The sequence below is a fragment of the Stegastes partitus genome, unplaced genomic scaffold, assembly GCF_000690725.1.
Source record: "Stegastes partitus isolate 25-593 unplaced genomic scaffold, Stegastes_partitus-1.0.2 Scaffold773, whole genome shotgun sequence".
Taxonomy (NCBI): Eukaryota; Metazoa; Chordata; class Actinopteri; family Pomacentridae; genus Stegastes; species Stegastes partitus.
Window position 1 is genome coordinate 252,630 of NW_007578504.1, and position 22,590 is coordinate 275,219.

The window sequence follows — 22,590 nt, forward strand, 5'->3', positions numbered from 1 at the left end:
TTCCACTGTCACAATTGTTTAGTCTGGAAACACAAAAGATTGTGGCTTTTTCTCTCCTCTCAGGGATATAAAATCTTGTTTTCTCTTGTACGAAATCACACCAGTGACTGTGTGTTATCAGTACGAGTGGAAGAAATGAACGAACAGAGGAGCACTTTGGGATATAATGTACACATGCAGCGGACATGAAAGTGGGAAAAAGCAAAGGGCTAACAGTGACAGGAACAAGCTCCATTATTATGATTATTGTTTTAATTGTCAGATTCATAAGCACGTTCATTACAGCCAAGTGCAGTTGTTCAAGCACCATTTACATGATCTATCCTGTCTGTTGATAAGGTCATACAATTTTGCATTCTGTTAAAATGTTCCGCGGATTTGAATAATAGGATTCTCATCATGCATCTTTAGCCCCTTGTCGCCTGATAATAGCCTGAAAAACTCTCGTCGCGCGATGTAATAAATGCATCATGTGACCTCGGCAAAGGTCGGGGGTCAGCGAGCCACAGACTGTCAACGGAGCACCGGCATGACAGAGAATAAATGATGCCTTGTAAACAAATTGAATTATTGCTTTAATTCATGCAGTCTGATTTAATTTGCCGGAAGAGGAGTCCTTCACGAGGGAACAGAGGAGCAAAGGAATGACAGCGAGGAGGAAGGAGAGAGGAAGAGGAGGACGCACACCTTCTCCGCTCCACCCCGCGACGTCTTTGGCTCCACTGAAGGAAAGTAACTACATTAACAGTCCCGATCATCTCACAAGACTGCGCGCTGCTTTCTATAGACGGTGAGCCTTCCTTTTGTCTCCCAGCTAAATGTATTACGGTTGTGTTAAATTGAGTTCGAGCCGGACTGCTAGGCTGACTTTGTGCCCTGGCACGAACTGAGTGACAATAAGCAGGAGACACGTCTGAATTTTATAAACTGCCGCACGGACAACATGTTGCACGGACGTTTCTAGAAGTTTAGATGACTGAGAAGGAAAAGCAAACATACATGAGGGTAAAGACAAACTGAGGGCACTTAGCGGGCAGCATGTGGGGATGGAGGATGCTTAAATCTGAGGAAATCTGTGTAAGCTTATTGTGATGGGCAAATGGGATAGCCCATCTCCTATGGTACATCCCATGAACCTAAAAAACCCTAAATAAAACATCAGTATTAAGTTTGGTCTATCACCAGAAGCTGCATTAGGTCTCTCCTCAGTTTGCTCCTTAATTCCATCAGAGTAATCCCACGTTATTGCCCTCTAACAGTACCCTAAACGGAGAATAAAAAGTTTGCTCCCCTCTAGCAGTGTATTACCAGGAAACAACAGGCCCTCTCCTCATTAAGTTATAGATATAAATGCTCCAAAGCATGAAATTACCCCCGAGCCTCCCTCTCCAAATAACCTGGTTTGCAAACAAATGATCCGAGCACAAGCAGTAAAAGGCAGATTATTAAAATAATAGGAGGGATTTAAATTTGCATCCACAGAACAATTCAGCAAAGGACTGTGCAATTACTCCTCCCCTCCTCCTCCCCTTTTCATTCCACCTTTCTACTGGCAAGCCCAGAGTCCCTCGCACTTATGTGTCCATCTGTTCTTTCTAAGAACCAGAAGCAGATATTGGTATCTTTAAGTGTGCCAGTGTTAGCGTTAATGTGGTCAAATAGACCAGTATGTGCGCTTCTCTGGTAGTGTCGGGTATTACTGTTTAAGTTAATGAAAACCACAATTAATTTACATACTCACAGTGTCTTGTTCGGCTCGGCCCTCGCCCTAAGAGTGCATTTCTCTCTCCCTATGATAAATATCTAACTTTATCCTCAGACAATAACAGTCCCTCCTCCTATGCCGGAGTAAATGGGGAGCGATGAGAGAGTGAGGTGAGCAAGAACGGACGAGGCAAAGGGTGCTCAGGTCTGCATTACCTCTGAGTTATGGCCTCCATTTGCATCTCAATCAGCCTCTTTGGAGAGCCCACCACCTTGATAACACCCCCATCACACCACAGCCACCCCCGGTAATCAGGGAGATTTAGTGGGACTGGCAGCCTACCGTGGGCACCCCCTGGCTGGGGCTCGCAGCTCATTCCCAGCCCCTGGTCTCGCTAAGGGCCCTCTGGGCCACATCCAAACACTGGAGAATGGCAGCACTTAACAAGACTGAGGAAGACCAAAATAGACGAGCAGCAAGAACAGGCCATAAAACAGAGGGAAAACAAAGCACCCGTGTGATTGTAATAGATCTTCCAGCGTAGATGTCTGCATAGTGTTCTGTATTGCTGCCTCATTATAGCGGGAGAAAAAAAGAAAACAAACTTGAACTTGTGACCTTAGGTGAGAACATTTTATCTCAGAGCTGATGATGGCACTGACACCGTCCCACTGCACCCCTGCAGCAAAAGCAGGCTCTCTAACATGTAATGGGAATATGTGCACCCACAAACAACCACACGCCCACGCACACACACACACAGATGCGCACACACAGCTACATGGTGTGATTTGCAGATAGCGAATGCTCCACTTGAGAGTTGCCTCTCTAGTTAGCGCTGTCTCATGGCTGAACCCTGCTAAGGTATTATTACCTACAGTCGGTCCTATTGATATTGTGACTCCAGCATCTGTTCACCTCCTTGTTACTGCCTGGACCCCAGCACAGCGTCCTATCTGACTGTGTGCATGGCTGGTGTGTGTGTTTGTGTGTGTGTGTCTAAGACCTCTGGGCTACAGAGTAGTCACTGTGCACAGTAGAAGACGAGAGGCTGAGGGGGCTAATAGAGAAACACTCTACACACCAGGGGCCTAATCAACTGCGAAGGACATGTACCCATAGCTCCAAACCTCTCTCTTACACAAACACTCTGGCCTTTCTTTCTCACTCTAATCTCCACACTGCCTACACTGATGCCACAAAGACTTTGTAAGCGCAGCTTGTAGAAAAACAGCCATGAAAGAGAGAGGTGAGACCGGAAACCAAACTTTAGCTGCAAGTACAGATGGCTCAGGTGAGCAAAGAAAAAAAAAAAGACTAAACACAGAGGAAACAGGAGGAGAGTGAGGACTGAAGATGGAAAGACTCAGAACGAGGAGCTGAGTTTCAGTTATCAGAATCAAATATTAGTGAGGAAAAAATGGGGAGTGGGCAACATTAATCAAAGTGTTCACCTAGTGGGCAGCCATATGGCAGATCAGCACGCCAACAGTGCAAACTTGCTGATCTTCAGTAACGGAGTGCAATTAATTCCACTGGCTGCATTCATCTCTCCCTCACACACTGAAAGAAGGGAGGTAGAAAAGAAGGAGAGAGAACAGAGGAGGGTTTGTTATGACTCTTTACTCTTCCTCCTAAACTCTTTTTTTTCCCCCCTTTTCTCTCTCTCGAAGCAGAGGAATCAAACCCAGGTGATGAATGAGGTGGACACAAGGGCCTCAGGTAGCTCCTGTGGCGATGGTGGGGAGAGTGATGAGGGGTGGGACAAGAAAAAGTGAGAAATTAGGAAGCTGAGTGGAGGATGCAGTGGCAGGGAGGGGATTAGTTTATTGTCCAAGGCATTAATAAAGCCTTAAAATCTATATTTATGTGTATTTTTATTCTATCTTAAAAACGCTTCTTTCAAAAAATTAGCCCAAAATCCGATTCTTGCCTCCATCCGAATCAAACGTGATGCTCATTCAGTGCCTGCCAATGCATCTACTAGAAGTTTATAGAGGAAACTGTAACAGCAGCATCGCCACGATGACAAAGTCAGAAAGCCATGCTATTTACAAACCACCATAATGAGTGTAAGGCACGCACAATACTGCTGGTCAAAAAATAAAGCCTCATAAATACAATGTAAATCCCATTATCCAGCCCACATAATAGCTATTTCTACACAAGGCTGTGCAAATAAAACATTGTGTCTGTTAACACTTTCCAGCTCACCCAAAAAATTATAGCAGCACCCATAAAATCCTTTGAAAGAAGGCTGAGAAAGTTTGCAAAGGTTTGGAATGTGCGTGCATTTGCCAGCGAGTGGGAATTAAAGTTTGCTCTCTTAGCAACCGAGGCACAGAAAATGCATATTACCCTCAAACGCTCAATCTCAATAAATCTAGACTGAAGCCTTTCTCTGCAAGATTAAACCAATGTGTGTTTTTTTTTTATCATATATCAATTCATTAAAATGTAAATTAAAAGAGAAAACATGATAATGATAAGTGATGTCACTCAATCATTTCTTTTTTTCAGTTGAACAGCGAAAGCTTTTATGAGAAAAGACGGCAGAGTAAAGTAAACACAACCTGACCGCGCTCGCATCCTCGCGGCTCGCAGACCTCTTTTGGTTTTATGTAAAATTAGCGTCTCCCCTGGCTCTTAATACAAGCTCATCTCCATTAGCCGCAACCTAGTAAAACTGACTCTTCCAAATGAGTTGTGGATATGCATTCCCCCGGCCCTCTCAACTCTCCCATCCATACAAATATACTGCATGTGCTATCTCACGTCCAAGTCAGCTCATCCCATAGGCCTAGTCACCATACTACCCATACCAATATCATAAATGACTGTGGGGGAAGCCTTCATTAGGGCAGCGATGCCCCTCCACCCCCCTAATCAGGGCATTTTCCTTGTGCGCATTGGGATGGTGCTTTATGGTCCAAATGGGGCTTTGTTAATGAGGAAGTACACATATCTCCATTTCCTGTCTAGCCAGGTCGGCAGTTCCTGTATTTCGGCCTATTATAATCACATGGCTTTTTAATGAGCTGTGTTCATCTTGGTCAAGCATCAAACACAACAATAACCAGATAAGTACTAATACTATTAAAAAAATAAAATAAAATGCTCTTCTGTGATTATGATATAGCCGTGCAGCTTATTAGAGATGTCAGGAAACATATTTAGATATCTCTTACAAACAGGGTGGGAGTATTCTTCGCACTTGAGGCAACACGCCTTCAAACCGGTGCGATGACAGCTGAATTACAGCAAATGCCACAGCAAATTCTGTTACAGCGCTCCAACAAAAAACGCTCGGCTTCTTCACATTCTGCTCTCGACCCGCTCAATCTTCTCAATCCCCCTCTCTGCACCTCTGATCTCTCGCCGTCCCTGTCTTTCTTTCTCTCCATCATCCCCTCTTCACTCCCAGGCCTCGTTGACATTAACCTGGAGCACTCACATTTTCCCATGGTTCTCCATGTTGCTCTCCACATGTCAGAGCGGGAGGCTTTATGGCCCACATCCATCAGCGTCACATGCCAGGATTTATGGGAGATGGAGTCCAAACCCAATAGCTCTGAATCAGTCTTGCTGAAGCCGACCCCTGGGCCGTTGTGCGATGTAATAGATGAGCATCCTTGCCCCCCCCCCACCCCCGCATCACCTCACCTCACTCCTCCTTCCACCCGTTTCCTCACCCGTACGCCGCTCCTTCCTTCATCTCTCATGGCTTTTTCCCCCCACCTCTTCGTACGAGTCCAGTCCTCTACCTTGCCCTAGTTGGCACCTCTCGGTCATTCATTCAAACCTAATGGAGATTTGGTTACCAAAAAACTAATGAGGCACACTCACATATCCGAGTGCACATGGATCCGCATACATTCGCACAGACATAAGTTCATCATTCATTGCTGTGTGTTGGATTTTATTTGGGCTAATTTATCATGACACGGTATTAATAGGCAGCAGTGTCCTTCAGAGGAGAGATGAGAGGCACCAATTATCTCAGTTCACCGTTCACTGCCACAGACAGACCTGTAGGAATGACAAAGGCCTGTCAAATTATTCTGTCCTTTCACAGCTCTCTGTGTTCTACCAAACATTACTATAAATGACGCGAGAAAAAGATCAAGTAGAGCTGAATTTGATCCGAAATTTCTCTCAATATTTTGCATTCAACTTGTACACAGTGTCTGCCCACTAAAGCCAGAGTGGTTCTGATGACAACTTAGAATTCAATTTTATTTATATAGCACAATTTACAACATCTCACAGCGCTTAACACAGTAAGGTGAAGACCCTTCGGATTTTGAAGAGAGAACCCAACAATCCAAAGTTGCCTTCGGACTCCCTCTGAGCAAGCGGTCGGCAACGGTGGGAAAGAACCAAACTCTCCCCCCAATTGTCAACCGTTCTTTTCTCCCACAGCCCAGTGGTGATAAAGACGGCCAGTCCAACACTTAAAGTTAAAATCTTAGTCATTTTTAAACAATAGGTCATTGATTTAAAGCAGGTTTTCACATTTCTAGCTGATGATTGCCAGTTTTTCTGACTGATTTGACAGGTGTAGATTAGCTAGCAGGAAGATTTTATTAGTTAAATAATGCTACCGGAAATTGTGCCCATTAGCTGATTGAAAACGTGCTCTCCGTCTGATTTGTTAATGTTTTCAGCTGCTGTGACATTCCACGTCCCTAGAGCCAGTCTGCGGTGCTAAGAGTCAGCACAACCAGCACAACAACATCCTTTCCTGCAACTAGCAATACACCCAATCCTTGTACCCATCCCTGCAGGTGGTGGGCCCACATGGTGGCGGCTCCATGTCATTTCTTCAGGGTGGGCCCAGCCAAGCCGTCATCCATGGGGTTAGTGAGCTGGGCACAGATAACAGTGAATTGCTGCCCTAAGCAAAGGAGTGTCTCAGGATCTTGTTCTTGGGTTACGGAAAAATGGAGAGCAAGAATAACCGATTGGGGCAGATTCAGCAGTAATGCAGCTGTTGTTGCGGACTGTCATGGTGAAGAGGGAGTGGAGCTGAAAGGCAAAGCCCTGGATTTAATAGCCGGTCTGTGTTCCAGCCCTCACATATGATCATGATGGTCATAGGGTGATAGGGTGGTGACAGAAAAGATGCATTTCCTCTGTAGAATTACTGGGGTCAGCCTTACAGAAAGGATGAAGAGCTTGGAGACATCTGAGACAGCTTGGAGCAGAGTTACTGCTACTTTTGGTTGAAGGAACCAGCTAAGGTGACTCGGGCACCTGTTAAGAAGCCTCCAGGGTGCCTTGGTGGCTTTCTAGGCAGGATGGAGACCCTGGGGTACACCTAGAACTCACTGGAGTAACTACATATCTCATCGGCCTGGGAGATCTCCCAGCAGAACTGGAAATCTTAGCTTAGCCTGCTACCAAAGTGACCCAACTTTGAATGAGCGGAAGAAAATAAAAGGAAAATGGATGGTTGTTGTGCTTGGTAACATTTAGACAAACACACCGTTTAATCTGCTCCCTACACTTTTGCTCAGGTATTTTTGGTCTTGGAAAGTCTTAAAGAAAAGACAAACTCCTGAATTCCTCATGTATCGAACGTTGCTCTCACTACAGCCTTGTGGACATCACTTCAGCCTGTAGAGAACTATAGCTTGATGGTCTGGATGTGCCTGGTTACAGCAGCGAAGCTAACATTGGACAATCACTGTTGGGAGAAGCGGTTTAATTTCTTTAAATATTAATTAACCACTCATAAAAGTATAATCCAATCCATTTTGACAGCACTCCTGGAACAAAACACTCCAAAACGAAGTTTGCGACGCCACGCTTACTCACGGTTTACAGCAGGATTAATGAGTAGAGCTCCTGTGGTCTACGTATAGCCCTGTGACTGAGGGAGTTAGAGGTCAAGGGTCAAACTGTGTTCACTGGTTTACAGCAGGTTTTATTACAGAGTTATTTGATATATTTACCAAAACTGTTCACCTTCTAACCTGCATCTATATAGAGCTGGTTATCTAAAAGTTGTACAGTAAATACACACACACACACATTCACACAAACACACACACTCAATTCTCATTTGGAACACTTGAAATAATATTGCCCTGCGGCCCCCCAAACAGCTCCGGACCCTAATAAACACTTTGCACTATGAAAGAAACAGCGAGGTAGCTCCGACACCTCTGAGCCTCCCTCAACGCACACACACACAAACGCACACACACTCGCACACATACATACGAGGGCGATGCCTGGTCACAGGTCAGGAGAGCTTGTAGTTCTCTGTGGTACAGGGGGAGCGTAGCCGCTTGAACTTGTAATATGCTCCTCTCTCCCCTGGTACCACTTGTTGGGGTTTTAGTGCAGGCGAAATTACACCTGCTCTCTGTGTGTCAGTGCTGGTCTCGGGCCGAAACTGAGGACAACACACCCACAAACACACACACTCACACATGAGAGCACGGCTAAGCCTTAGAGGACCTCAGACAATAGCTGTGTGACAGATGAGGCAGGGGCACATGTGTGGGGGTGTGTGTGGGATGTTGCATTTACTCCAGAACATCACTGATCAACAAAACATTTTATGGGTGTGTGCTTCACACACCATTAAAACACTGGTACCGTTTTGAAAATTTAAGCAGTCAAAACAGCAATAACAGATTAACAGCCCTGCCCTCCATCCACCATTCCCACAGGCAAGCCGGCTCAATGGATGAAAAGAATAAAGGATAGGACCAGTGCTTTTCCCTCTAAACAGCAGGTGTGGTGTAAAAATAAAGCAACGCAGTGGTTTATTTATACTGTGGACACAAGATCAATCCCATGCAATGAAGCTGCGTAAGATTAGGTTGTATTAATTCTGTACTGCAGGCCTAATCACTTGCGAGTATGTAGGCTTAATCACCGGTTAGAATGAGGTTGGCCGTTTCATCATCAAAACATTCAAAAAAAATGAACACATCTAACCTACTTCGCAAGTCAAATGTGAGCTGAGAGATAATCATTGATATGGGGCAAGAGAGAATGAAACTAATAAAAAGGCAGTGTATCAAAGTATCGCAGTTAAGCATTAGTCACGTGAGGGCAACTACGCCACAACTCTGGTGTTCTCTAAATGAATCCCCCTCGTCCCGTGCTTGATTTATGGACCTGTAAAAACACACGTTGTTTTTAATCTACTGCTGCCTGAATCTGCCTCTCTAATGAAATGTGGATCTGTGTGTGTGCACATCTGTGTGTGTTGAGGGGTGTGTGCGAGTGTGTGTGTGTGTATGTGTGTGTTTGATAATGATGTATGGGCTGAGGTCTGATTCTTTGAGCATGAATTTTCTCTCTGATAAATATGCATTCAGTTACACAGACTGATTAAGCTGTAAACCAGTGTTAACTCTGTGTCAAAGCACATACAAACACACAGATATACATACTTGCATGTGCGCGTACACACACACGCGTGCATACAACTCCCCAGAAAATAATGATAGCTATGCCTGGGGCAGGATTGTTTGGATGCCTGGAGCAGTTCACTGGTATCAATTCCATGAGACCTGACTGCAGAGGATATCCTATAAACACAAGACAAGGCTCAGAGACTCAGCCATATCAGCAAAAAAACATTTTATAGAACCCCCCAAAAAAATGATTTGCAGAGTTCTGCACCAAAATGCTACAGTATGTATTGATTTGGTGGAAAATGAGATTATTAAAAATAAAGTACAATTCTACATATATATTGAGTAAATACAAGGCAATTAAAGACTGCAAAGTGTTTATTGCTTTCTACAGGCCCCTGCTTTTTTATTTTTTTTTTTTTTAATGGAAAAAGCCCCACAAAAAAACACAAAGCTGAACAGTTCATTCTCATCATCCTCACAACAGCATCTTTTTTTCACTTTAGAAAGGGCACTTGACTAGAGAGAGTCTTTGTGACGCTGAAATTTGTGACTTACAGTGTCAGAATAGTCGGACATGGCAGCGTTGACTTGTTATGACGCACTTGTCTGTTCATTAGCGGGCAATCCCTCTGTCCCTCACAACAAACACAAACTGACAACAGGCCACACGCGTACGTATTCTTCTTCTTTTTTCCTTTTTTCCTCCCCTCTCTCTCTCTCTCTCTCTCTCATATCGCAAACAGACATGGACATGCAGTGCACCAAATACATCAATGCGCATTCACAAACACATCAAGTTCCCATCTCGTGTCTGAATATGCTCTCAGTGGGTTATGAAAGATGACGAGAGACAGCATCAGACAATGTAAATCTCACAGAGACATCAAACATGGAATTACATCCAATTAGCCTACTGCATCTCCTATGAACTTTATCATGGGATCAGAGAGCCTGTGCTAATTTCCAACTGTGCTAAAGACGCTAAAAGAGCTCGGGGTAATAGCGGATAAATGTTATAGCCAGTTGCCAGATGGTTTCTGCATTCAACATTACTATGTTTGCTTGTTTGGCAGACATCAACTAAGCCTCAGTCTATTTGGCTGCAGCTTATTACAACTGGCTCATCTCTTGATTTAAAACATTACAGCGAGTGCCTGACTTGTCTCTCTGTGGTCAGCACTTCTCAGACTTCAATAAAAACATTCTCTGCTGGCAGAGAGAAAGAAAGAGAGAGAAAGAGTGAAAGAGATCCAAGCAACCTCTCACCTCTCTCATCATAAGAAGCCTTCATCCCAGGGCTATGGGCCCTCCTTCAGAGGGAAACGTGAAAGAGAGAGGGATGAAAATCTGTCAGGTTCAAACAACAAAGAGGTGCTGCCTTACACATCCTTCCTCAACCTGTCCCCTTCAGTGGCAGTGACATCATTTAAATCATTTAAATCCTCCCCAACATGACCTATGGCAAGTGACCCATCATTCTAACGCTCACACCTCCTTGTGAGACGGCTGCTGAACTGCTTATTTAGCAGAAAATATCAACCGGCTAACTATGTGATTTATTCAAAATTATTCCTCCGCGGTGCTCCTTCACACAGAGCATTTGCCCATAGTTCACTGTGGTCCAGGCAATTAGGAGCAGGCCACACCTCTTCAAGAGACAGAGCACCTGGCTATAGCAGACAGACATAAGGAGGAACAGAGCCGAGCGGCGCACAGCTTTTCACGACGGGCTGGAATAACTAAGCAGAGCGGTGAGGGAGAGTGAGAGAGTGAGGAATGCAAGCCAGGCACTTTAGGATTCATTTAGGTTCCCCATCTCCCTGGTCACTTTATTAGCAGTCTGGGAAGAGTGATGCATGTCCCAAAGCTATGCAAAATGCATAATCAAGCATTTAAATACACACCATGTGGATGGGTGTGTGCAGTGTGCATGTGTGTGTGCACGTAAGTGTGCACCACAGACTGAACTTGTGGAGTGTGTTACGTAGATGCACAATCACACACACACACACAAAATGCTTACTACTGTAAAACTTCAAGGTATTCAACTCTTACACTTTTATACTAACAGTCTATACTACACAAAGCCTCCTTTAGTATTCCCACAAGCTGCATTGTAACGGTCACCTGTGTAATGTAAAGAAATGCTCAATGGTATATTACAGTAAATCCTGCTGCAGTCCCTGAGCCTTGTGTGGTCGCTTGTTGGAGGAATCAGAGCGGGATAAATTTGAGGAAAAAAAGGGGGTTCCCTCATTAAATTTACATATCGCAATTGCGCCTTCATTCAATCCGTCCTTCCCGCTCTCTTCACTACCGAGCTGAAATCGAGAATAAGTGAGGACGTGGGACCTTTTTATTCCCAGTTCACAGGCAGAATGGAAGCAGAAAACAAACAAAGTAAATAGAGAGAGATAAGCAAGTGTTTCCTGGAGAGGCAGACACATGCTACTAATATGCAAAGAAACAAACCGATTTGCAAAATGCGTTATCCTGGAAATAAGGGAGTACCAGCTCTCCCCCGGTGATTTAGTGGATGCACCTGAGGAGAGGACGGGGAGAGCAGGAGGAGGAGGCAGCAGCGCAGGTGTAATGCTGCTGTAGTCTGGGGACAATCTGAAAAGGGGCTCCTGGGCTACTTAAGTACAAGCTTTGACGTCACCGACAACAATCTCCACCGGATTTATCTGAGCTTCAACAGCGGTATGTCAGCAAAATCACACGCATAAGCAATTACCCTAGCTAACGCTTTAAAATGAAAGAAGGGGCACCATGTGAGTATTCCCAAATTACTGAAAACAGGTAAGTATGTTTTAATTAAAGCAATTTAGGTAAAATGCTGTTTCGGTGTTAGCCGTTGCCCTATGTCAGAAGGAAAGAAAATGCACTTACTGAGGGTGTTTACATGGTGTTATACTATTTAACGTGGTTGTGAAATCACATTAGGAACACAATTACAGGGGGAAAAGCTTAAGTTTAAATCCTGCAAGATGTAGGACCTAAAGATGATTAACTATGATCTACTGGGCTCTCTGGAACCTCTGGAGAGTGCTACAGACCTGCTCACTGACCTGGGAAATGGACTGCAATTTCCTTAATCATTTTGTGAAAGAAAAGAAGAGGAAACAGTGGTAGGGAACCGAAAGGTGAGCGGAGAGGGCGCAGGTCTTTTGAGGCCTTTCTGAAAGATGAGGGGTGGGGGGAGGAATTAGCACTTGTGCGAAGGAGGAGAGGCGAACAGTGACTAAAAAAGAGCAGCATCCTGAGACCCTGGAGGGGCTGCAACCCACCAGGTCAGCATTTCACATGTGTCACTTCCTGTCGGCCTCAGCGAGAGGAGCGTGGCTGTAGCGTGGCATGGCGTGGTGGCCAGCGGGGCACAGGGCCTGTCAGACTGACACAGGAGGTTATGCACTTGGCAAATGGACAAATGCAGGCACACACACACACAAGTATACACCACTTTCCCCTCTCCAAACCAGTGTGATTCAGGTTAAAGGTAGAGTGAGGATGACACAAAAGGCTCTGAAAGTGTATCCAGATTAACACAGTCATGCAACTAAGTAGTTTTCTAGAAGAAATACGGGACTTATCTGGAACTTTGCCACCTCATGCTGCTGTATGTAGGCCACGAATCACAAACACGTGACATTCTCTTATAAATCATAAGCCTCGAACTCAGAAAAAAAAAAAAACAGTCCAAGATGGTGTGTTGGGAAGGTATGGGAACCTTATGTACTGACATCTGAAAGGTTAGGATGCATTCCTCCACCTCTGCCTTGTAAAAATCCAAGTCACTCCCCACCTGAAATAGCAGATGCTTGGAAAAGAATATTGCTATATCCGACAGCATGACAACCACCAAAGAAGTATCTAAAGAGGTATGTGTACATATATATACAGACACAGAATAAGGAGAAAATAGTTGTTATCCACGTCGTTATAGTGACTTTCTATTTGACCAATATGTTCTGCTGACTTCATATGACATAAACAAGCAAGAAAAGATAATAAGACATTGTGTTACAAAGGTTAAAGACACATTTTCACTATTTATGTGTTTGTTTGCGTCTATATAATTCCAAATGTTCCCAGTAAATTGTACCATGTCCTATAGCATTGCAATAACTGTACATTAAGAACAGCTATAAATCTCTTGTCAGTTACTAGTCATGGCTAAAACCAAGTGGCTTAGAGAGTTTGTGTTGCTACTGGTCACATTGTAAAGCAAAGCCAAAAAGTACAAGAAGTTTCATGCTGTGAAAAATGTCAAAGGGCATGATGGAAAACCAAAAATGAGGCCTGTATTGGCAAGAATGGTCATGTGAGAGGCCACAGAGAAGAAAAGAAAGGATTAAGGATGATGAATCTGAGCAATTCTGGTACCAACATCTCAAGTAGATACTTCAGGACTCACTGCAAAAGGCTGAATCCATGGATGCTGACAAAGGAGGACTCCAGTTCTCCAACACAGACACAAAACGGCTCACCTAGGCTTTGCAAAAGCTCACCTGGACAAAGATGAAAGCTTTAGGCTATCATTTCTATGGTCATTTGAGACAAAAATGGAGTTGTTTGGATACAGAGATGTAGCTTTTGTTTGGAAAATATAGGAAAAGTATTCTACCCCAAGAACACCAGCCTCACAGTCAGGCATGGTAGGAATGTAATGCTTTGGGGGTGGGTTCCATCCAGTTGGCCATGGAAACTTGTCAAAGTGAACAGTGTCAAGAGAAAAGAAATCTACATTAAGATTCTGGAGGAAAACATCAGGGACTATTCGGCAGACCTTGGCCTTGGGCAGCAATATAGCTTCCAACAAGACAATCATCTGACACAACGAGCCAAAGCGGTCAAGACATGTTTAAAAGAGAAAGTGATACCAACGTAGAGCGGCTCAGCAAGGATCCAGACCTGACTCCCATCAAGAATCTGTGGAGGAAACTGAAGACAAGAATGATGGCAAGGAAGCCATCCAACCCTAAACACCAGGAGGCCGTCGCAAAAGAGGAGTGGAGCTAAATCCCAATGAAGACATGCGAAAAGCTTGTTGGCAAAGTTAACAAGCGTTTTACTGCTGTGGTAGCAAACAACTGTGTTGTCATTGATTTATGAGACAGAGGGTGAAAATCATTTTTGGTAAAAGTATTTTTAAAAAACAGACATGTATTATTAGCCTATCGACCACAGTCATCTTTTGTCACTTGTTTGTCATTTCTAAAGCTTGATTAAAAACGGTGAAAACAACAGTGTGTGGCAGACGGTACGAGCACATTCTTTGGCTGATTTTCATTTTGGGCCGAGGAGCTGTCTGTCTGTCTGTCTGTCAGCCGGTCTGCCTGCCTGTGTGAATGACCGCTGCTTATCAGCTCTCTGTCTGCCTGTCTTGCGCTGCCTCTCCGGCCTGTGTTAATGTTGCTGTTTGACATTGCAAGCAGCAGGCTTTTTTTCTCCCAGCAGCCTCAGTGGACACTGAGCTTTAGCCTAATTGGTTCCAGAGCAGACCCTGATAGAACTCTCCTCAGCGGCGCACAGCCATATTAATACCCCCCCGCCACACACACACACAACAAAAACAAGCACAGCAATCAGTGACTAACTCGCTAATTAACGCCCTTACAAAGCATCTCATTAGCATGTGTTGTAGAAAGGGGCAGCGGGGAAAATGAGCATTTTGGATTAAAAAAAAGGAAAGAAATTACAAAATAAAACCAAGGCATACGTGTGTCTGTGCGTGTTGTATTCTACTCAGGGGCCAAGGGCCTTGGTTGGCCCACCAAGTAGCGGGCTACATCTCAGGGGAGTCTATTACAGCTCTCTGAGGGAGACTTTGGAATCAAAGATAAGCATAATTTTAAAGACAATCAGGAAAAATAAATCTCTAGCATGCAGGCAACACTTTGGTTGTTAACCAGCAACTTAACCTGCTTGTACTGTGAGTGGAATGGGAGATGGATAGGTAAGGGGCGATGGGAGAATAGCATGTAGTAAAGCGGAGAGTAGAGGCCAAGAGCTGCAGGGCCCTAAGGTCTGCACAGAGGAGGAGAAACAAATTAGACGATACTTTATCGGTTCACATGAAGTTTTTGCTTCTACAAACAAGCATATCTGTCTTACAAGCTGCGTACTCTCTGTCTTCCCATGTCCTTCTGCTCTGCCTCCATCCTTCTCCAGCACCCATCTGCTGCCTAATCCCCTGGTTTTACTGTGGCTTCATCACTGCCTATAAAAACAGCCCCCTTTGAACCCTATAAAGGCAACCAGCATCAGGCTTATTGTAAAACACAATCATAAGGTAAATGTTTATCCCCTCTCCGCCACTCTAAACTCCCCTAATGAGCCTGCTGGAGGGGTTTCACCTCACAGCTCAAATAGAGGCGGAGAAAACAACACACTCTACTCAGATTAGGGCTGCAGAGGAGATGCAGCTAAAGTCTCATCATGAAAACACTAAGTAGCGTAAGCACAGCAAGAAACTCAAAAAAAAGCTGACAAAAACACAGATAATATGATCTCTAAAGCGCTAAACGAACCGGATAATGTTGATCGTTAATGAATGAACAGGTAAATGTGTTAGATATACAAACTTGTATATTACTTAATGGTGAAGCGGAAGCACGGGGCAGATTCTTCTCTTCCAGGAATCTTCTGGAAAGTGCATTGTTCTGTTTGTACTGTCGCTGTTCTTGGCAGAATACAGTATGATTGGCTGGGAAGGATGAGCCCTCTGACCCCGCTCTTCCTGGCTGTTCTGACCTGCCCATTATCCATCAGCGACCCCACTATTATACCCACTGTCAGTACACGGCGCTACGGCGAACTGCACCGCCCTGCGCTGTGAGCGAGCCATCACTCTCCACCTCTGAACAGCCCACACAGCCAGACGCAGAGAGAGAGGGAGAGTTGGAGAAAAGAGAGAGTTCAGAGTAATTGTAAGCAGGTAGTTAGAGGGCAGAGGTCCCGTGCAATCGGGACAGCAGTTCCACTCCTGGCAGCCAGAGCGGAACTCTGAGAGGGACCTGGAAGTAGATATGATGACCTTTTGTACAGAGGACCCCAAAATATACCCTCTTATCAAAATGACCTTAACATAGGAGCATGGGAAGGTAAGCAGAGTCCATCCATCATCTTAAAGATTAATCCCTCTCTCTATTCTTCTCCTGAATCTATTAATAATGTCGCCAGAGGGGAGAATTTGCGGCAAAGATTTATTCTGATATTGTGACTTTTATTCATTAGCCTATAACAGGGGGGGATTCCTTGAAAAAAGGAAATATGGAGCGAGCTGAGGGAATGCTAATTCACCACTCGGGCTCTATTCGAACTGTACCAAACTCTATTAACCCTCTCTCGTAAAATTTGCTGACAATCTTACACGGCGATGTGGCGCAAATAGGAGCGAGTGTCATTTACGCCGCAGAGGTCACAATCGTTTATTCTTTAAAAGCAATTCGAGGCAGCTCCCATTTGTTAATTCACTAACATTTAACGTCTCAGATAATTCTGTGGCAGGTGTGAAGCTTGAAAATCAATTTGACTACAAAATCCGGTAGTGGGGATCCGAGCTTTTCCTCACTCATTTAGACAAAGCGCTGGATTTCACAGTGTGGAGCAGCACTGACAGCCCCAGGGGCATACTTCAATTAGAGACTTTGGTGAGTTTAAACACTGCAGATCTACTCCCGCTCAAAGGCGTTTGTCTCCCCCACCTCCCTCCCTCTCTCTCCCTTTTTCTCCCCCTCTTTTCCTCCTTCGCAGCCTCTCTCTTCATATCTGCGCCGAGCACTCACTCTCCGTCTTCTTCAAGTCCTGCTCTCTGTAATCAACCCAGTGCTAATGGCTTATTCTTTCTGCTCCAGCACCCACATTTCACTTGTTTATTTTCCCACACTCGTAAATCTGGGGACATGTCACAAGCGCAGCGATATTAGAGCAATAATCTCAGGTAATTATCAGATGCCCTCTCACTTTTTTCTCCCTCTCCCTCCCTCCATTTAACTCCCTCTCTCACTCTGCAGAGAGAGACACTCATGCAGAAGTTTCTTCACAGTTCCTGGCAAAGTGTGCCGGGCAAGTTTGAGAGAACGTGTAGCTTTATTCTCATTTAAAGTAAAAGATCTCTCTCTGTTTTTTTTAGGGAAATTAGAATTTGTAGGTTATATAGAAACATGAATCATTTATTTCATGCCACTAACTTGTGAATTAATATAACATAAACTGCATCAGACATGCAAGGTGGCGCAGTTGGTTAGCACTGTTGCCTCACAGCAAGAAGGTCGCCGGTTCGCGTCCCGGTGGGGGCACCGGAATCTTTCTGCGTGGAGTTTGCATGTTCTCCCCGTGCAGCGTGGGTTCTCTCCGGGTTCTCCGGCACAAGGTCTCCCACAAGGTCCAAAAACATGCTGAGGTTAATCGGTGATTCTAAATTGTCCGTAAGTGTGAATGTGAGTGTGCTTGGTTGTCTGTCTCTAAGTGTAGCCCTGTGATAGACTGGTGACCTGTCCAGGGTGTCCCCTGCCTTCGCCCTAAGTCAGCTGGGATAGACTCCAGCCCCCTGCTACCCTTGTGAGGATTAAGCGGTGTATAGATAATGGATGGATGTATCAGACATTCACAGTTCACGCTGAAACTATTTCCACGGATGCAGATCGTGAATTTGTCTCCGAGAGCTCTACAATCTGCGCAACATCCTCAATTCTTAGAGCTGAGTTTAGACAAAAATCACACACGAAAAAAAAGACTTAACTGGAGGGGGAAAGGAATGACTCCTTCTGAATGGACAGACATACCATCTTGACCATAAATATTTGGATGTTATTCTTTCTTTGAGATCTTTAGCATTTCCTCTTGTGGCCCCTTAATATGTGTTAAAAGGGCTGTAATATATAATATAGTTAATGTAGCGAGTATCCAGTATTTTCTGTCAAACTAAACGTGCTGAAGCAGAGTTTTACCAAGAAAAATTGTCCAAATACTTAATGACCTGGACTGCACTTTCCAAAAACCTGTCTTTGGCTCTAAACTCACTGGTTCTTAGCAAAGATGTATATTCTTTAAAAAAAAAAAAATTGGGGTTTTTTGGAAACCTTCCTTTAAGAACAAATTGTGTTTGTGTCTCAAACAATTTCTTTTCTACCACATTTGTAATTCTACTAAGAATTTATGGTCACAGGGTGGTGTGAGCTCGCTGATGTGTTTTTAATAGTTTTTGGATCTAAAGTGTGAGACACAAAGAATGAGTTACTGTAGATCAGCGACACTTCGGCTACACTGACAGTCGTTGTTGTTATTGGATCAGCTCACTGTTGGTCTTTCCATGGAATTTGTTGTCAGTGAGAAAAATATTTATTAATAATATAACTAGACTCATTCTTTCAGCATTTTAGGCTTCAGGGGGGAAAAAAAAGAAAGGTCACTTTTCCTGCCACTTACCCACTCCTGCTGGATGAGGCTGACGGCCTTGCTGGCCCGAGACAGGTTTCGACACGCCAGGATCACGTGGGCGCCGTGAAGAGCAAAAGACCTGGCCGTCTCGAAGCCTGAGACAAGAAGGAAGGCGAGACAGACAGGGAGACAAAGACAGAAAGAGAAGAGGGGGGAAAAAAATAGAATGAAAGCGAGCAATGCTTCAAAGATGAGTTTTTCTGAAGATAACTTTGATTCTCAGGGGTTGAATCTAATGGGGTGGTGGTGGAGGGGGGCATGTGGGTGCAAGTTAAAATCCCCATCAATTTTCCATATAATTCCTTTCATTGAGCAACCCAGTGGTCTGGCAGAGGGAGTTAATCATTTCTCTCTGAAGTGATGAAACTGATTGAATTATTGTGGTTCGAGACTTCCTCTTCTCGTCTTAGATAAAGTTTTTTGGATCTGACCGCCGGCTCTCCAGAAGGTATCGCGGCTCACACTGGGTTAGAGGAAGGGAGGTCGGTTGTTAATTATGCTAATAATTACACGGCGATGGCAGTAATTATGAAAACACGGGTCATAATAGAAGCAGTCAAATGAGCAATCGAACAGACGTGGCATTCAAACTGAACCTTGGCGTGATATTTCCGCACATCAAAGAGCCTCCGATAAGGACATTTCCTCACATGAAACGAGGTCCGCGGATATGCGCGGAATTTATCAGTCCAAGACTACTTCATGGCTCCATCCAAATCATGTAGTCACGATAAAACTGACAAAAACTGAAGATAGAGGGAGAGAAGTTCATTTCTAAATTACAAGTCTAAATGGGTCATTTCATCCCGTAGGTTGAATTAATTTACGAGATCAACTTTTTTCCCTTCATCGTATTTTTATTTCCTTTGACATTTACTATCCCTCAAAGTGTCACGGAGAAGTTCAGCAGCGCCGAGCCGTGTCATATTTTCTCAGTCCAGCCTCTAAATACGAAGCGCTATCTACACATGCAGAGTGAGGGGTCCTGATTGACAAAGTGACAGGCTCAATAATTGATTGTGGCAAAGAGGGTCTGAGAGGCAGAGCAGTAGGCAGAGTGTATCAGAGGGTGGATTAATATGGACTGTAATTAGATTATATGTCTTAATCTGATTTTCATTAAGAGCAAAACTGGGAGGCCTAATTGTGAGGAGAGTGTTAAGGACTAATATCTATTAAAACTCAAAATTGGAGTAGGATTGGAAGCCCTTTCTGACAAGTGAAGCATGGAATGAAATTATATGACACCTTATTAGGTGTAATGGAGGGGACTGTGGCTGTGAGCGGAGATCGTTTCACTCACAGGAAATGGAAATGAAAATAAAAACAACATGACAGAAAAAGGAAAAAAAAAAAAAAAACAAGCAGTGTGACTCCCTGGGTGTGCTTTGAATTTGAAGGTGGAGCAGCAGCAGGCTTTAGGAAAGAAAAATCTCCTCGGTGTAAAACGTCTGCAATAATCCAAACATTAAAGACAATAGCGATAAAAGTATATTCAAGATTTCTTCTCTAAACGTGGCCTCATTTAAAAGCTCTTTTTTTTTCAGTCTTTAGAAATTGGACAAGAGTTTGTTGCTTCTGGTAAACAACAACACCTCACACTCACTTGTTGTGTGTACAAAGCATGAAAGTGAAATTAATCGACACCAGTGTTTTCCATAATGGAGAACAAATTAGAATATGGCAGCGACAACAGCAGCAGCACCGATGCCATGTATTTGCAATGACAAATAACAAGGGCTTGACATTAATTGTGAAATAACGAGAGTGGCGTTGCTGTAACAGAGACTCCCCGCCCTCTCGCCCGTGTTACCGGTGGAGAGGGCCGCAATGAAATTAGTTCTTGGTCAGGTGTACAACAAAGGGAGCCTGTTTCAGCATTGTATGCCGATGGTGGAACATGACAAGGGGTCAGACAGGGGTTTCTTTTGCTCCGGTGGATCGACAGACGCCATAAGCTGTTTTACAACACACAGGAGGCCTGCTGGGCTGTAATGCCTCGTCCAGGTTCTTTTGTCTAATCAGACAACAGCGTGGCGAAGAGAGGAGAAGAATCTGCGCGCGATTTTTTTTTTTTTTTTTAAAAAGCCGGGAGATGAAGACGTCTCGATTGCGTGCTTGTTCAATCTGAAGCTTGACAACGTAACAAAAATACAGTAAATGGCTCAGCTATTGTTGAAAATGTGTTTTACTGTAATGTATAAAATGCATAAAAAATGTGTAAAATGTCCATTAAGCAGTGAATGCTCTTCATGGTACATTAGGATCCTGGCCCTACTGATATCCCCCAATAATGAGTGTGATTTAGTGATTTCACGGTTTGTTTGTCCTCCCTGGCCCGCCGCCCCTCTCTGGATCCCCCTCGTACACAGGTGTATTGGCTCAATGTAATGAGATCATTACCAGCCTCGTCAGTAAACGTGTTTATTTGGCAAACGGAGCCGCCTGCTCCTTCTCTCTCTTGATCTGCATCCAAAGAGGCATTTAACTAAAATAAGCTCTGCAGTACAATTGGGCAAACAGAAGTCAATTCAGATCATTACAAGACCTGTGGGTAAACATGTCGAGTTCCCACAATCCCCCTTTCGCTGGAGCTGAAAACGAGAAAAAAAACACACAGATCACGGACAGAGTACATATGAAGCCAAAGCGTTTTGAACTGCAATTTAAAAAATATGTTGGGTGCCGTTTCTGAAGCAGTGAGCGAATGTGATAAATGTGACTTTTAATTACGCTGTTTAATTCTGCTTATCTCCGTCCTGTTTACAGTCTGCTATCAGTCTGATTTATTTATACGTGTTCTTGGTCTTTGAGTTGGTTTAGTGTTGATTAATTAGAAGATTTCTTAACAAAATGCACCCCTTCTATCTGATCTAATGCTGTCACTGCCTTGTCCCACCTTAAATTCTATCATTAAACCCATATTTAGGTCTCTTTAAGTCTCTGTCCAGAATGTTTACAATATAATGCACAGTACTAATGGCAAAATTTGTGCATTTGTGTTAGTAGCATGTACAGTTTCTACTACTAATCCCTCTTTTCTTTAACAGTATTATAAAAATAAAGGATATTTTGGTGTACTTTATGCTTTTGATATCAACTTAGCTATGGAGAGACAACGAGGTTGAAGCAAGATGGCGAATTTAATCTCTGAATCGCTTCCCGAAAGCAGTGAATAAGCGAACGGCGGAGCGATTGGGGAAACAGCCCGACCGTCTCGTGATGAGTGCACCTGTTCCTGCGGCCGCACTGTCTTTTTCTTGCCCAAGAGGTGAGGGACGGCCCAACTCCCCCACTCTTTCTGACTTTTAAGATCCCCTCTAATTCCCCTCCATTAGTCCAAGAGGAGGGAGATGTCACCCCAAAAGTGGAATGTATGGTTAGTAATTACAGCCCAAGGTTGAGCTGTTCCAGGCGAGAGCACTGAAGTGGTTCTATTACCCCTCCCTGTCCCCTTCTGCCTCCTTCCTACCCCGACCCCACCTCCCCCCCCCCGCCGCCGTCTCACCATCCATGCGGCCCTATCTAGCACCCACCCACCCCCTTCTCTCTCTCTCTCTCGCTCGCTCGCTGACCCTCTGTGTCAACCTCCAACTCCCTACACAATCTCTCATCATGGCCTCACACCACACTGGACACTCCTGGTCCTCGGGCAGCCGGCCTCACAGAGAGGACAGTAAAGTTGATAAACACATACCGCACCAAATCTCGCACGTGCACAAGGATAAACACAAACCCCAGAGGCCTCCTCACGCACACATATCTGCTGAGCATTGGGGCTATTTTCATCACTGTCATCAAAAATCACCCCCCCCATCATGTAACTTTCATCCCCTCATCATCTGCAGACTGTAAACTCGATAGGTCTATAAACTACTTGACTACACACAATAACCCAATACCCCCTTCGTTTTATTTTACCTACACCCTTTAAGCACATATATGTATTCCATCCTCTCCCTCTAACCACTTCAGCTCTATTATATTAGAGCTGTAATCATTATTGAACCCTTCTAGCCTCCAGCATAATACTCTTTGCATGTTACACCAGTTTGGGTC

The 22,590-nt window shown here is 44.3% G+C and overlaps 1 protein-coding gene across 1 annotated transcript in view; it reads right to left on the reverse strand.

Annotated features, from left to right (window-relative positions):
• Positions 1–22,590, reverse strand: part of wwox (WW domain containing oxidoreductase) — a 146,714-nt gene that overhangs the window by 116,560 nt on the left and 7,564 nt on the right. Inside the window, exon 5 of the mRNA XM_008291956.1 lies at positions 18,520–18,626. Within this exon, the coding sequence (XP_008290178.1) occupies positions 18,520–18,626 (107 nt within the window). The remainder of the gene's footprint in view (positions 1–18,519; positions 18,627–22,590) is intronic.